Source organism: Atractosteus spatula, chromosome 1, assembly GCF_055471065.1.
Source record: "Atractosteus spatula isolate fAtrSpa1 chromosome 1, fAtrSpa1.hap1, whole genome shotgun sequence".
Classification (NCBI taxonomy): Eukaryota; Metazoa; Chordata; class Actinopteri; order Semionotiformes; family Lepisosteidae; genus Atractosteus; species Atractosteus spatula.
The window spans coordinates 58,822,150-58,835,504 of NC_142706.1; the positions used below are offsets into that span (position 1 = coordinate 58,822,150).

Below are 13,355 nucleotides of genomic sequence, written 5' to 3' on the forward strand. Positions count from 1 at the left end.
GAAAATCCAAAGTATACAGCCCTCCACTGGGACGTTTTTACATTTTATTGTGTTATAATATGGAATCTCAATGTGTTTAATTGGGATTTTTTCCCTTTGATCAACACGAAACACTATAGTGTCAACAGCTCCTCTTAAATTATAAATATAAAAGGGAATATAACTTATTGCGATCAGTATTTGCCCCCCTTGACAGAAATTACAAGCCTCCTGTCAGCATTTGTCCATCTGCCGTTCCCTCCCTGCCAGCCTCTGCCGGAGTTCTCCCGGATCCCGGGCCTGGTTCTGTCGGGCCGGGCCTTCTCGCACTGCTTGATGGTGGTGGAGTTCCTGCACAGCTACGGGAAGGTGCTGGGCCTGGACGTGCCCAAGGACGTGCCCAGTCTCGGCACCCTGCAGGAGGGACTGCTGGGCATGGGGGACAGCCAGGGTGAAGTCCAGGACCTGCTGGTGAAGCTGCTGCGGGCCGCGCTGCACGACCCAGGACTGCCTCCCTACTACCAGGTCAGGAGCCGAGTGGGCCTTGGGGCAGATATTCCGCCGAGCGCGAGTCCGAGTTGCCTCTCGGGGTACCGCAGGGTCTCGACATCTGCGAATTTAACGTTCTGGCCGCCGCAGTCTCGTATGGAAGAAGAGCAGGGCGGTCTGAAACTGAGCCAGAGGTTGTTAAGCGCGACTTTCAAACGAGCGGATAGGGAGACTGGGGTTGTGAGGCGAATCTAGCCAGTGAGTGAGCCTCTCCCTGCCCCCTGCATCCACATCTCGGCGTGATCTTGTTTTTCTGTTCTAACAGACGCTCCAGATTCTGTGTCGGCAGTGTGACAGGCTGGAGATGACCGAACAGGCTCTCTCACAGTTTTATTGCCAGTTAAAGTAATGTAGGGCGTGTTGATCACAGAGGCTGCAAGAGAAAGTGCAGGCATCCACTACATGCAGAGGAGGGATTCATGTTGTTTATTTTAGCTGATTGCTATAGGTTTGTGATCAACTTTGTTTTTGTTGATCAGATATTTTCATTAACCTAAAGCCAGTACGTAAGTACTTCACTATGTAAAGGAGGTTTATTTGTGTTTTGACCATACAGATAGTTTGCTGTAGAATGTGACAGTATAGGGGTGGACTTGGTTATATGCAAATTTGGCTGTTTGTGACTCTACTGTTCTTTCCTCTGCTTTCCAACCCAAGAAGGGTTTCGGATGAGTGGCCCAACTTGTTTTTTTTGTGGCTGTTAGTTTGCTGAAGGATCCAACACAGCAGGGAATCCAATCTCTTGCCACCCTTCAAATTCGATTATCATCGTTTTCCTAGGGGAAAAGATCTGAAACTGCACCACACCACAGTTTTTTCTCTCTCCCCCCGGCAGTCGGTGAAGATCCTGGGGGACAAAGTGGCCGACCTGGATCTGAACCGCAGCAGCGTGTCGGAGGGGCTGCGGATCTTTCTGGAGGCGTACGGGTTCGAGGCAGAAGTCTGCGACAGCCTGCGGACCAAGCCCTTCCAGGCCCACCCCCCCGACGTCAAGGCTGCGGTACTGGCCTTCCTGGTGGACGAGCTCAACGGTAGCAACATCGTCATCAGGTGAGGGGGGGGGACGTCGGAGGTCGCGCAGGCTTGTGTGCCTATCAAGGCCGGCCCGCCTGGGCGAGCTCCCTGTCGGATTGACCTCTGTTGGGCGTAACCAACGAGCAGGTGGATCTGTTTCTGACGCTCGGCTCGTTCTGTCTTTGCAGCGAGATCGACAGCACGCTGGAGAACATGGCCACCTACAGGAAGAACAAGTGGATCATTGAGGGGAAGCTGCGCAGGTGAGAGACTCGCGTTCGCTTGTGACCGACTCTGATGATGACGGTACGAGATTCCAGATCAGTGAGCTTTAGCAAAAGGCCATCAGAGACGAAGATGACGCTCTCTGGGACCCCGGTCCCTGGCAATGTTAAGGAAGGACCTCGGTGTTTCTTGTGATGATTGATTGCCGCTATGTAGGCTTGCAGTAGGCCCAGGGCGCTGCATTATCTGGCTGGAGATGGGGTGCAGGTTCAAAAATCCAGTTGCCCTGGATGAGTCTCTCCCTCCCTCCTTTCTGCAGGCTGAAGGTGGCCCTGGCCAGGAAGACGGGGCGCTCGGAGGTGGAGCTGTGTCTGGAGGACCGGCGGCGCAGCGCCCGCGTGGCCGAGGAGGAGAGCCTGACGCTGGAGGAGAGTGGGTCGATGGAGAGGAGCGGGCGCCGCGCGCGCAAGGAGGACGCCAAGCTCAGCGAGGTCCGTCCCTGGGGGCCGTGTGTACTGGGGAGGATTGGGACTGATGTTGCTATACGTTCCTGATTTGTGATCAGGGGCAGTATAGGGGCACAGTGGTTGGCATGGCTGCAGTTCCTGGGGTGGGTGCTGTCTGTGTGGAGTTTGTATGTTCTACTTGTGTTCACATGCTGGTGGGTTAATTGGCTTCTGGGAAAACTGGCCCTGGTTTGCGTGCATCTGTGTGTGTCTGTGTGCCCTTTGATGGACTGGTGTCTTCTCCAGGGTGCAATCTGTCTTGTGCCCTTTGCTTACTGGGATAGGCTCCAGCTCCCCCATGACCCTGTATTGGATGAAGTGGTTAGAAAATGTAATGGTTAAGAGCTGATCAAGAATCTGTCCGTCTGTCTTGTACAAGCCTTGCGTTGCAGCTTGTGTTACAGACGTCCACCGGAAAGGTGCAGCGGTCGGGTTCCTGTGTAATCTCCACTCCTCCAGGCTGAAGAGATTCAGTTTCTTTAAGCCATTCTGATGAAACCAGGAATTAGTCTGGCAGCTGGCTTGTCAAGCTGATTCCAGCACAGCAGAGCAGTGCTGCGGAACGAGGTGACCAACGCTGTACGCGGTTTTCAGCTCTTGCTAACAAGTCGCTGGGCTGTGGCTTTGCTGGGCTGTCAGCAAGTCTAGAACTCAAAGACCAGTGAGAATTCAGGGCCCACCCCTGCCAGGCACCAGTCCAGGTGGAAAATCAGGAGGCTGGGCTTCAGCGCTGGGCTGTGCGGATGGAGGTCATTGTGTTCAGTCACGCGAGTGCTCCAGGGCTCGGGTTTCTCTGCTCCGCGCCGTAGCCCGCTGTGGGTGAGCTGCGATGGTGCTCTTTCGTCAGGGAGTTTCTTGCATTGCATGCTTCCTTTTTCCTGTTCGAGGTGGCTAGGGGGTGGGGGTGGGGGGTTACACGTGCACGCCGGCCCTTCGGGGTAACCCTCTTCTTGTTTCTGCAGGGGGAGAGCCCCTCCACCGCCAGCGTCCCCGAGCTGGAGCGACAGATCGATAAGCTAACCAAGGTAAGGCTGCGCGCAGCCCCCCTCTCGGCTGGAAATATGAGCCATTACCGGCGTGGTGCGGTGGAGAGGCTCGCTGCCTGACACGGCCGGCGGCGTGATCCGGGGTCGAGCTGGCGAAGTCTGGGCCGCGTAGCCCAGTCTGAGTTGGGGAACCGGAGGTGTGGAGTTTCCTTCTTCCAGGTGTCATCGCTGACTCCCAAAAGGAGAACTGCAGACGTGTGATCTGTTGGTGTACGACTGCAGACGTGTGATCTGTTGGTGTACGACTGCAGACGTGTGATCTGTTGTCATCGTGTGGGAATGGAAGCCGCGATTGTCCAGATCATGCTCTTGCATAGTGACTCCCTTTTCTCCCAAGGAGGTTGTGGGGAAAGATGGGCACAAGTTCCTAACCTTTCTCTCTCTCCCCCCCTGCTCTTCCCCTGTCCCTCCTCAGCGGCAGGTGTTCTTCCGGAAGAAGCTGCTGCAGTGCTCCCATTCCCTGCGGGCGGTGTCTCTGGGTCAGGACCGGTACCGGCGCCGGTACTGGGTCCTCCCCCATGTGGGTGGGGTGCTGGTCGAGGGTCCGGAGGAGATCCAAGGTGAGGTGGTTCTCCGGCAGGACAGCCTGGGTCTGTGGTTCTGGCTGTCATCATTACTCCTCTGATTGTACCCACTGTACCCAAAGTATTAGAAACCCCTCCCAACACGGCCAACAGCAAACAGTATATTAGCTTTCTACACCCATATACTCAGGCTGTGGCCTGAAGGATCCCTCAGGGATGTGAATTATCTGCAGCCCAATCCCATCCCATTCCTGCAGCAGGACAACCTTCAGCCGGGGTTGTGAGGCGGGTGGTGGTATGTGGGGACTGAACTGGAAAGGTCCACTGGTTCCACTGGGTTCCAGCAGGAGTGAGGTCTGGGGATTGTTCAGGCCAGGGAAGCTGATAGAAATTGTCATTGTGGGGGTGGAATATTTTGGCCAGGGAGTTTGTCTCCCATCTGGCTGTGTAAGGAAGGTTGTCGTGAGTCGCTGACGTGCTCGGACTGGTTTGTGCGTTAAAGGAGTGCTCAGTGCAGGGTGAAGGTGTTGTCCAGGTAGTGGAGTATGGGTGATGCGGAGCAGCAGAGCAGCCCCAGTGCCACACCACTCTTCCAGCAGGTGTCCCGGCTTGCTCTTACATCACTGTTTCCTGACCGCAAGCTACCTACTGGGAGGTTTTACTGGTTTGATTACGGCAGCCAGAGATGTGGAATCGGGGGAATCCAGCCGTGCCCCTGGAGTCTGTAGGAGGTAGTTGTGTTACTCCTGTGGAAAAAATAAAAGCGAGCTGCTGGAGAGGGATGGGAGAGGGGGACTGGGACTGGAGAGGGACTGGAGAGGGGCCTGGGCTGGGACTGGAGAGGGGACTGGAGAGGGGACTGGAGAGGGGACTGGAGAGGGGACTGGGCTGGGACTGGGCTGGGACTGGAGAGGGACTGGAGAGGGGACTGGGCTGGGACTGGAGAGGGGACTGGGCTGGGACTGGAGAGGTTGGGAGAGGGGACTGGAGAGGGACTGGAGAGGGGACTGGGCTGGGACTGGAGAGGGATGGGAGAGGGGACTGGGACTGGAGAGGGACGGGAGAGGGGACTGGGCTGGGACTGGAGAGGGATGGGAGAGGGGACTGGGCTGGGACTGGAGAGGTTGGGAGAGGGGACTGGGACTGGAGAGGGACGGGAGAGGGGACTGGGCTGGGACTGGAGAGGGGTGGGAGAGGGGGCTTTGACTGGAGAGGGGTGGGAGAGGGGACTGGAGAGGTTGGGAGAGGGGACTGGGACACTGGTGGAGACAGTGGTGTGGAGCTGCCGCCTGTGGGATTGAGGCTGATCTCTGGAGTTGTGATCTGTGTGCCGGCAGCCCCCGAGGATCCGTTCGTCAAGGAGGAATCCCTGCGCTTCACGGTCCCCGTTATCTCCCCCGTGAAGAAAGAGCCCAAAATGGAGGTGCCCGTGTCCTTCCTCTCCCCTCCCCCTCCCCCTCCCCCTGTGGCAGCGGCCGCCCAGCCGCTCCCGGAGGACCCCCTCCCCGGCGAGGCCTCCCTGATGAGCAGCCCCCGGAGCCGGGGCCGCCCGCGCAAGATCAAGCCGGAGGTGGAGCTGCACCTGCGCGCCGCCAAGAACCGCCGCCGGCGCCGCAGCAGCAAGGCCGCGGCGGCCGAGGACACGCCGGAGCCCCCCGGCGGCGCCGGCCCGGCCCAGCAGGACCTCAGCCAGTCCGCCTTCCTCTCCTGGCTGAGCCAGTCGCAGGGCTCCCCGGCCAACGGCGAGGAGGCGCAGGCCGCGGCCGAGGACAGCGTCAAGGAGATGGCGGAGAAACGCGGCCAGTGGTTCAACCTGCTCCCCAAAACGCCCTGCGACCCCTCGTCCCTTTCCCAAGCCCCTTCGTCCGGAGACGCTCCTCCCAGCGCGACCCCGGCCAGCCTGCCGGCCCACACTGCCTCGCTCCTGCAGGTAGGGGGCGCTCGTGTGCCGTCCGGGCCGTCGCGTTGTCCTTGAAGTGTGTTGGTCTCCCTTTCGCTTTCTGCAGCCCGACGCTCTAGTGTAAAAGTTAGGAGGCCAGTTACGCCTCCAGTTTAAAACCGCTCGTCTCTGCTCCGCGCCCTGCGCTTGTGATGAAACTCCTCGTCCGCTCGCTCTCCCCGTACAGTGTCCCGTGTCCCTGGCTCCCAGTTTGGACCTGAGTGCCCCGCTGGTCTGCTCCACTCCGCTGCTCAAGCCGGACCGCCGGAGGAGGAGGAGGGGCAGCAGCCCCGCCCAGAATCCCGGGGACCCCTCCGCTCTGGGGTTCTCCCTGCCGGGGGGCACCAAGCGGCGGGGCCGCCCCCCCAGCAAGCTGCTACGCCAGATCGAGCAGAAGTACTTCACCCAGCTCGTCGCACAGCCCATCCCTGCAGGCAAGTCCCCCACCCCCGCCCGGGATCAGACCACCGCACCGCCGTCACCCGGGCTTGGACCCGCGATAGCAGAGCTCGTCCTCCGCCCTTCGACCCGTGGAGACAGACGCTCGTTTCCCTTCTGTGGACAGAGTGGCCCTGTCCTGTTTTCCCGGGTTTCTGTGAGCGTGAGGGATGCGGACGGGGTTTTCGCGCGCGACGGTTTTGCCCTGCAGGTTAACCGTCCCCTCCCACAGAAGTTCTGCCACTGGTCATTTTTGCAGCATGTCAGTGGGGGGGTGGGGGAGGGTTGGCCCCCCTTGTTCTTCTGCACGAAACCCGTGGCGTGGCTCGCCCAAATTCTCCCCTGCTCTGTTAACCCCACCCCATTCTTGTTCCCCTTAGAGATGAGGAGGGGCTGGTGGTGGATCCGGGACCCCGAGGAGCTGGCGGCTCTCCTGCGAGCACTGCACCCCCGCGGCATCAGGGAGAAAGCGCTGCACAAGCACCTGTCCAAGCACATGGAGTTCCTGTCCGAGGTCTGCACGCGGCCCAAGAACGGTGCGCACATGCAGGGTCAGGATCCGCTCTGGGAGGAGAAGGGTCAGTGCGGGGTCAGGATCTGCTCTGGCAGGAGCAGGAGGGCCAGTGGGGGGGTCAGGATCTGCTCTGGCAGGAGCAGGAGGGCTGATGGGGGGGGGGGGGTCAGGATCTGCTCTGGGAGGAGGAGGGCCGGTGGGGGTCAGGATCTGCTCCGGTAGGAGCAGGAGGGCCGGTGGGGGTCAGGATCTGCTCTGGCAGGAGCAGGAGGGCCGATGGGGGGGGGGGGTCAGGATCTGCTCTGGGAGGAGGAGGGCCGGTGGGGGTCAGGATCTGCTCCGGTAGGAGCAGGAGGGCCGGTGGGGGTCAGGATCTGCTCTGGCTGTGCTTCTCACTGTCAGGCAAAGCTCACATCTGCGGTCTTTCTCCTCTGCCCAGACCCCATATTCCAGCTGACCCTGGACGAGTCCAGCCCTGTGTGCCAGGCGATGCGAGAGCAGTGGGACTTGTGCGCGCGCACCATGGAGATGGACCTCCATGTGCTGCAGTGGGTGGAGGACGTGGAGCAGCGCGTCCTCGCCGCCGACCTCCAGCTCAAGGTCAGGAGCAGCAATGGGCTTCTGGGAATTGTAGTTCTGGGCCCGTGTTCCTGTTCCATTAGAGCAGGTAGAGGTGGTGTTCAGGTTTGAGAGCTCTGTAGATTAGCTGAGGAGCACTGGAAAATGGACTGGTCCTATTCTAGTGACGGTCCGTGTGAGTCGCCGTCGGCTCATTTTGGAAGTGTGGCATCAATTTGACATTATGGGAGGAGACATTTTTACTCCTGTGCTTTTTTCAATTTTATCTTTCAATTGTTCTACCAGCAAGAGACTAATGCTCTTAATTCCTAATGAGGCAGCACACCAGTGTATATGGGGCCCTACTAAAATATTAGGGTGTACACCACCAGCGGCACGTACAGCCAGAGCCTGTCATGCTACCAGCTCCCCCTGGCTCAGCTCCGTCTGAGAATTGTCAGTCAGGATTAAAGGGAGTGCGTCCTTTGTATTCAAGCGTGCCATTCTGTAATATTTTGGTGTTTATTTGGCACTGCATATGCCCAAACGCAAGCGGCAGATATTCCTCAGGTACGTGAAGGTGTTAAAATTGCCCAGCCGGATTGTCCGAAACGGCCCCCTCGGCTCTGGCTGCAGTTGTCGGGCGCCATGCGGGACACGGGCGCGCGGCCGGTTTGGATCGGGCAGAGCCGGGTTACTGGTGACCCCAGCCGTGTCCGGTCTCCCTGCCCGCTGCGGCTCCTGGCCGGGCGCAGAGCTGTCATCACTTCTTCCCAATTTATGTTTTAAGATGGTTCCCCCCTGCGGAAGGAGCGACACTGACAGTATCGCGGATTCCGCCTCCCCGGGACATCAGGTACATTTGTCTGGGTGGACAGTGGAGGGGGGTGGGAACTCGGGGGCGCAGGCAATTTCCTCCTCCTCCTCTCCTCCTCCTCACTCTCCCTTTTTTTCCTAAGGCGTTTTTTCCTCCATAAGCCGAACGATCTTCGGTGAGACTGATGGTGCAGTTACTAACGAAGACTTGTTTGGAGTTGGGGAGTGTTGTCCTCCTTCAGTTTCTTTCCTAGCCCCCACCTCTCCCATCAGATCCCCGGACAGGGCTGGTGTTTCCGGGCCGAACCTGCAGAATTGCTCTGATTTTTGAAGTTTGAAGTTTTGATTTGGTTTGAAGCAGCTGGATCCTTCAGCCAATGCTTGCAGCTGAAGTTGGGAAGCGCTCTGTTTGTGCGCAGAGGGTCCTGGCTTCAGGCTGAGCCTTTGAGGTGCCTGCTGATACTCAGCTCTGCCATCGGGACAGACATGATCTTCCCAGGGCCCTGTCGGCGCAGTGCTGGGGGAACGAGAGACAGACTGTCCCCTCTCTCGTGCTCACAGGCTTCCCATAGACCAGGGCATCTCATTCTGGAGTGACTAGCCAGTGTGTCTGCGGGGTGTGGTCCTGGTCCTGGGGGGTCAGTGTGTCTGCGGGGTGTCCAGTCCTGGTCCTGGGGGGGTCAGTGTGTCTGCTGGGTGTCCAGTCCTGGTCCTGGGGGGGTCAGTGTGTCTGCAGGGTGTCCAGTCCTGGTCCTGGGGGTTCAGGGTGTCTGCAGGGTGTCCAAGTCTCGTTACAGCAGCAGCACTTGAAGAACTGGGAGAAGCTGTTTGGCTGGTTCAGCTGAGTCAGTAATCACCTGAATGAGTTGAATAGGAGCCGAGTTAAAATAAAAACCTGCAGACATACTTGGCCTCCAGGACTAGACTGGTCACATACATAGGCATTTCACACAGGAACGGAACAGAATTAAACAACAGAATTACACTTGTTCAATGGATTCTGTTCCTAAGCATTGCAGTTAATGTCCCTAGTGTCTACTACTGTCGTCCATGTAGATGTATAAGTAGTTTTCAGTTTCCAAGCCCTTTATTTGTGCATTTTTGGATTAAAGTGCCTCAGAAATAAATCCTATTTCTGAATTAAGGATGAATTAGTTCTCGCTTTAACACACTTGACCACAAGGTAACTTGGTGGAGTGGTAGAGATGGTGTTCACCCTGCACCCAGGGTGAGCAGAATCACTTGGGTGACAGTCAGGCAGCTCTCCCAGCCACTGACCCTCTCCCAGCCTCTCCAGCTCCTGCTTGCTAAGTACATCAGCCCATTTAAATTGTATGAAGTCTAAAAATCCAGGCATGCTGCTGTGTGGGGAAAAACAAAATCAAAGCTTGAGAAAACTCTATATTTAAAGTCATTTTATAGAACAACAAAAAAACATTGTCGACTTTAACATTCTATAATTAAAACAGCTAAAATGCAAAGCTAGGTACACCCTGGACAGGATGCCGATCTATCACAGACACACAGACTCACACCAGGACCAGTTTTCCCAGAAGCCTGTTAAACCGCCAGCATGTCTCTGGACTGTGGGAGGAAACCAGAGCACCTGGAGGAAACCCACACGAGCACAGAGAACATGCAGACTCCACACAGACTGTACCCCAGGTCTGGAATTGAACTCGGGGCCCGAGCGCTGTCAGGCAGCATTGCTACATCAGCAAACATTGTTTCAAAATGACAGTTTGTATGACTGTATTCTTACAGGAATAAACGTGTGTAATTATTTTCATTTGGCAGTTGCACCCCGTCTGTAATACTGCAAGAAGCAGTGGGGGTGCCATGCAGCGGGGCGCCTCTGTCCCAGCCCAGGCTGGAGGGTCCTAGTGTGTGTAACACCAGCCCTGGCCCAGGGTTCAACTAACCGTCCCCAGCTCTCACTCCTACGCCCTCCCCTCTCCCTGGGGTCACTGGAGAGGTAGTGTGAACGGATACTACATCTGCAGGCAGGTGAGGTCAGGGGCTGATGGATCCTGCCTGCAGCAGTCTGTTAAATTTCACCCCCCCGATATTTGAGACCAGTCCTGCTCAAGGGGTCGTGAGAGGGGACAGCTGTGACTTCTGGTTTTGCTCAGCTTGCTGGGGGCCTGTTATTCGCGGGGCCACTCCCCCTGCTGTGTTCCGTAGGGCCACACACCCTGCCTGTGAGCTGCGGGGCCACGCCCCCATCTGCTCAACTGACTGCTCACCTGGGGGGGATCTGGTCAGACAGGAACAAGGTGCTGAAGTTTTTCACAGCAAGAGTCTTCAAGTCGGGCATTTGATCACAAAAAAGAGTGAATGTTTGGACTTGACTGAGGGGTCCTCCAGGACCAGGGTTGGAGGCCCTTGGTTTAAAGGCATCAATTAGACCACGGGATTTGAGCCGATTTGGAATGAAAACCATTGGACACAGGATCCCCCGGAGTCCCTGTGCTCAGTACACCTGCCCAGCGGATGAACTTTTCCTTGTTTGCTACCCTTTACATCAGGCTCTGTTGTTGCTCTCTAGTGACTAAAAACCTAGTTCCCAATAACCCTTGAAATAGTGTCAATGTGTGGAGACCTGGATCATGCATGAGCTGTTAATCCTGCCCTGCTTCCAAAACTCCTGGTAGTGCTGTTCCTTGTAGTTCTCCTTCTCACTGCTAGGGGGGGCTTTTAGCTGATGTTGAACCACAAATTTACACAAACCACCCAATCTGTAAGTCGAATGTCTGAAATTAGGATGTTCATCTCAAAAAGCCCCAGGCTTGAGTTTTGGTGCCCTCAGATGCAGAAGTCAGAACCTCCCCCTCCGTGGTGATGACTAGAGTGCATGGAAACGATTGCTTTGGTCTGTGAGAAGGAGAGGGAAGCTGTAGGGAGCTGACATTGTCCTTCTGAAGAGTGCTCTTTAACGTTTATGGTGAAACAAAGCAGAGGACACAAGTGGCAGCAGCATGGCAGAGCTTTCAAGAGCAAGGACATGAATCTCTTTTTTTATGCAAGGGGTTGTGGGAGTGTGGAACAAGCTACCCAGCTTTGTGGTTAAGATAAGAGATGAGATCACTTTATTGGCCATATGCAGTTTCTTGTATTAGGAATTTGTCTTTTCACATACCCCAGCTTGCTCTCCATGAGACACACACAGACAGGGAGAGAAGCTTGGGGTCAGAGTGCAGGGCCAGCCATTTATATGGTGCCCCTGGAGCAGTTGGGGTTAAGGGCTTTGTTTAGGGGCCCAACAGAGTAGGATTCCTCTGCCGGCCGTGGGATACGAACCGGCAACCTTCCAGCCACAGGCGCAGATCCGTAGCCACAGAGCCACCGCACTGCCCCTTCAGAACTAATGCATTGGCTTCATTCAAGAAACATCTGGATGAGATCCTTGGATTAATCATCTGCTCGCTTGTAAAGATGGGCTGAGTGGCCTCCTGATTTAATTGATTAACAAACCACTCTGCTTCACTCCGTTAAGACGCTGTTTTCCAGCTGATGCTCACGCCATTCCCCTTTCCTGTCTCTGCGCTCAGGGTTGGACCTTACCAGAACTGGACTCGACCCGGGAGGACCTGCGGTACCACGAGCACAAGGTGGACCCAGCGGACGACTGGATCATCAAGACCAAGAAGGAGTGGTCGGACTTCCTGCGGCTCGGCACCAACCCCCTGGACGTGGCGGTCCTGCGGCTGGCGGCGCTGGAGCGCAACATCGAGCGGCGGTACCTGAAGGAGCCGCTCTGGAACCTCAGCGAGGTGCAGAAGCTGGCGCCCCTGACGCCCCCCGTCCCCGTGCCCGGGGAGGAGCCCAGGGTGGACGTCGAGAGGTAAGGGTACCCCCAACTCACAGCGGAGTCAGCTCAGCAGGTGTGAGCCTGGTCAGTACCTGGATGGGAGACCTTCTGGAAGAGGTGTTAGTGGGGCCAGCAGGGGGCGCTCACCCTGCAGTCTGTGTGGGTCCTAATGCCCCAGTATAGTGACAGGGACACTATATTGTAAAAAAGGCCCTTTATCATCAGATGAGCTGTAAAACCGAGATCCTGACTCTGTGGTCATTAAAAATCCCAGGGCTTTTCTCGAAAAGAGTAGGGATCTTTCCCCGGTGTCCTGACCAGATTTCCCCCAGGTCTTTACCAATCATGGCCTCCTAATAATCCCCATCTATGAGCTGGCTTCATCACTCTGTTCTCTCTTTGAGTGGTGTCCAGAAAAGCGCTGCTATACAGGTGTAAGGAATTATTATATCCCATCAGCGGGGTCTTCTCGAGGGGGGGTAGTGGGCCAATCTGGCTGCAGGGTGGGGCTCATGAGCCTAAGTTACACATGACTTAGCCAACTGTGACTGCTACTCCCCAAGTGGGATTGGCTGGGAGCCACTGAGGGCGATTGGCTGGCCAGGGCTCTCTCAGTGTGCCGCTGCTCCTCTGGTCAGCTCTAAACCTATCCCCCCACCCTATCCACGGTGTCCTGAGTGGGCGTGGGAGCTGCTGCCTGCGGTCCGCGTCTGAACCCAGTAAGCAGCTCCCACCTGGGTTGGGTCAGTCACGCGGACGGGCGCGCAGGAGCCTGCGCGTGTTCCTGACGCCGCGGTGCCCTCTGTGTTGTCGTTGGCAGCGTGGAGAGCGAGATCACGCCCAGGCTGCGGCTGTGGAGGCAGTCGCTGGACCGGTGCCGCAGCGCCGCCCAGCTGGCGCTGTGCCTGCTGCAGCTGGAGAGGGCCATCGCCTGGGAGCGCTCCGTCGTCAAAGTGGTGAGCCGCTCTCTCCGTCCCGCCACTCCCTTTCTCTTGCATTCCTTTTCTCCTCTTCCGTGGTTCTCTGGTCCCTGTCTGCCCCCCACACATCAGTCCTTCCTCCCACGCTGTGCCGCCGGTGTAAGCACACCACGCTTCTTCCTTCCCTCCCCTGACGTCACTGATTGACACAGGTCTCGGCCTCCCAGGATCCAGCTGCCGGGGTGGTGGGGGGGGGACAGTGGAGTTTTGGGGTGCTGCTGTCATGGTCAAAGCTTTGTTGTCCTGCAGCTACAAAAGAGCCCCCACACAGGGGGTTCCTTCAGTAGAAAGCAGAAATGTTATTTTTGTGCTGCTTTTGTGTTTGGGGGGGCAGTAAAAATTTGTTTAAAAACTAAACTGACCCAATCAGAATATCCTTCTTGACCCCGTTGAGATAAACATCGTCATCATGGTGATCGCTGCATATGACATCGTCTCAGCTCCCTGTGCGGTTCC

The 13,355-nt window shown here is 56.9% G+C and overlaps 1 protein-coding gene across 4 annotated transcripts in view; it reads left to right on the forward strand.

Annotated features, from left to right (window-relative positions):
- The window catches only part of baz2a (bromodomain adjacent to zinc finger domain, 2A), a 43,798-nt gene that overhangs the window by 23,254 nt on the left and 7,189 nt on the right, over positions 1-13,355 (forward strand). For 2 of the 4 annotated variants that reach the window (XM_088912916.1, XM_088912906.1), the window contains exons 14-26: positions 250-504; positions 1,364-1,578; positions 1,731-1,805; positions 2,087-2,258; positions 3,236-3,298; positions 3,735-3,879; positions 5,181-5,773; positions 5,970-6,216; positions 6,601-6,798; positions 7,174-7,334; positions 8,083-8,148; positions 11,660-11,952; positions 12,740-12,875. In XM_088912916.1, the coding sequence (XP_088769042.1) occupies positions 250-504; positions 1,364-1,578; positions 1,731-1,805; positions 2,087-2,258; positions 3,236-3,298; positions 3,735-3,879; positions 5,181-5,773; positions 5,970-6,216; positions 6,601-6,798; positions 7,174-7,334; positions 8,083-8,148; positions 11,660-11,952; positions 12,740-12,875 (2,619 nt within the window). The remainder of the gene's footprint in view (positions 1-249; positions 505-1,363; positions 1,579-1,730; positions 1,806-2,086; positions 2,259-3,235; positions 3,299-3,734; positions 3,880-5,180; positions 5,774-5,969; positions 6,217-6,600; positions 6,799-7,173; positions 7,335-8,082; positions 8,149-11,659; positions 11,953-12,739; positions 12,876-13,355) is intronic. The other 2 variants (XM_088912924.1, XM_088912932.1) reach the window with 2 other exon arrangements.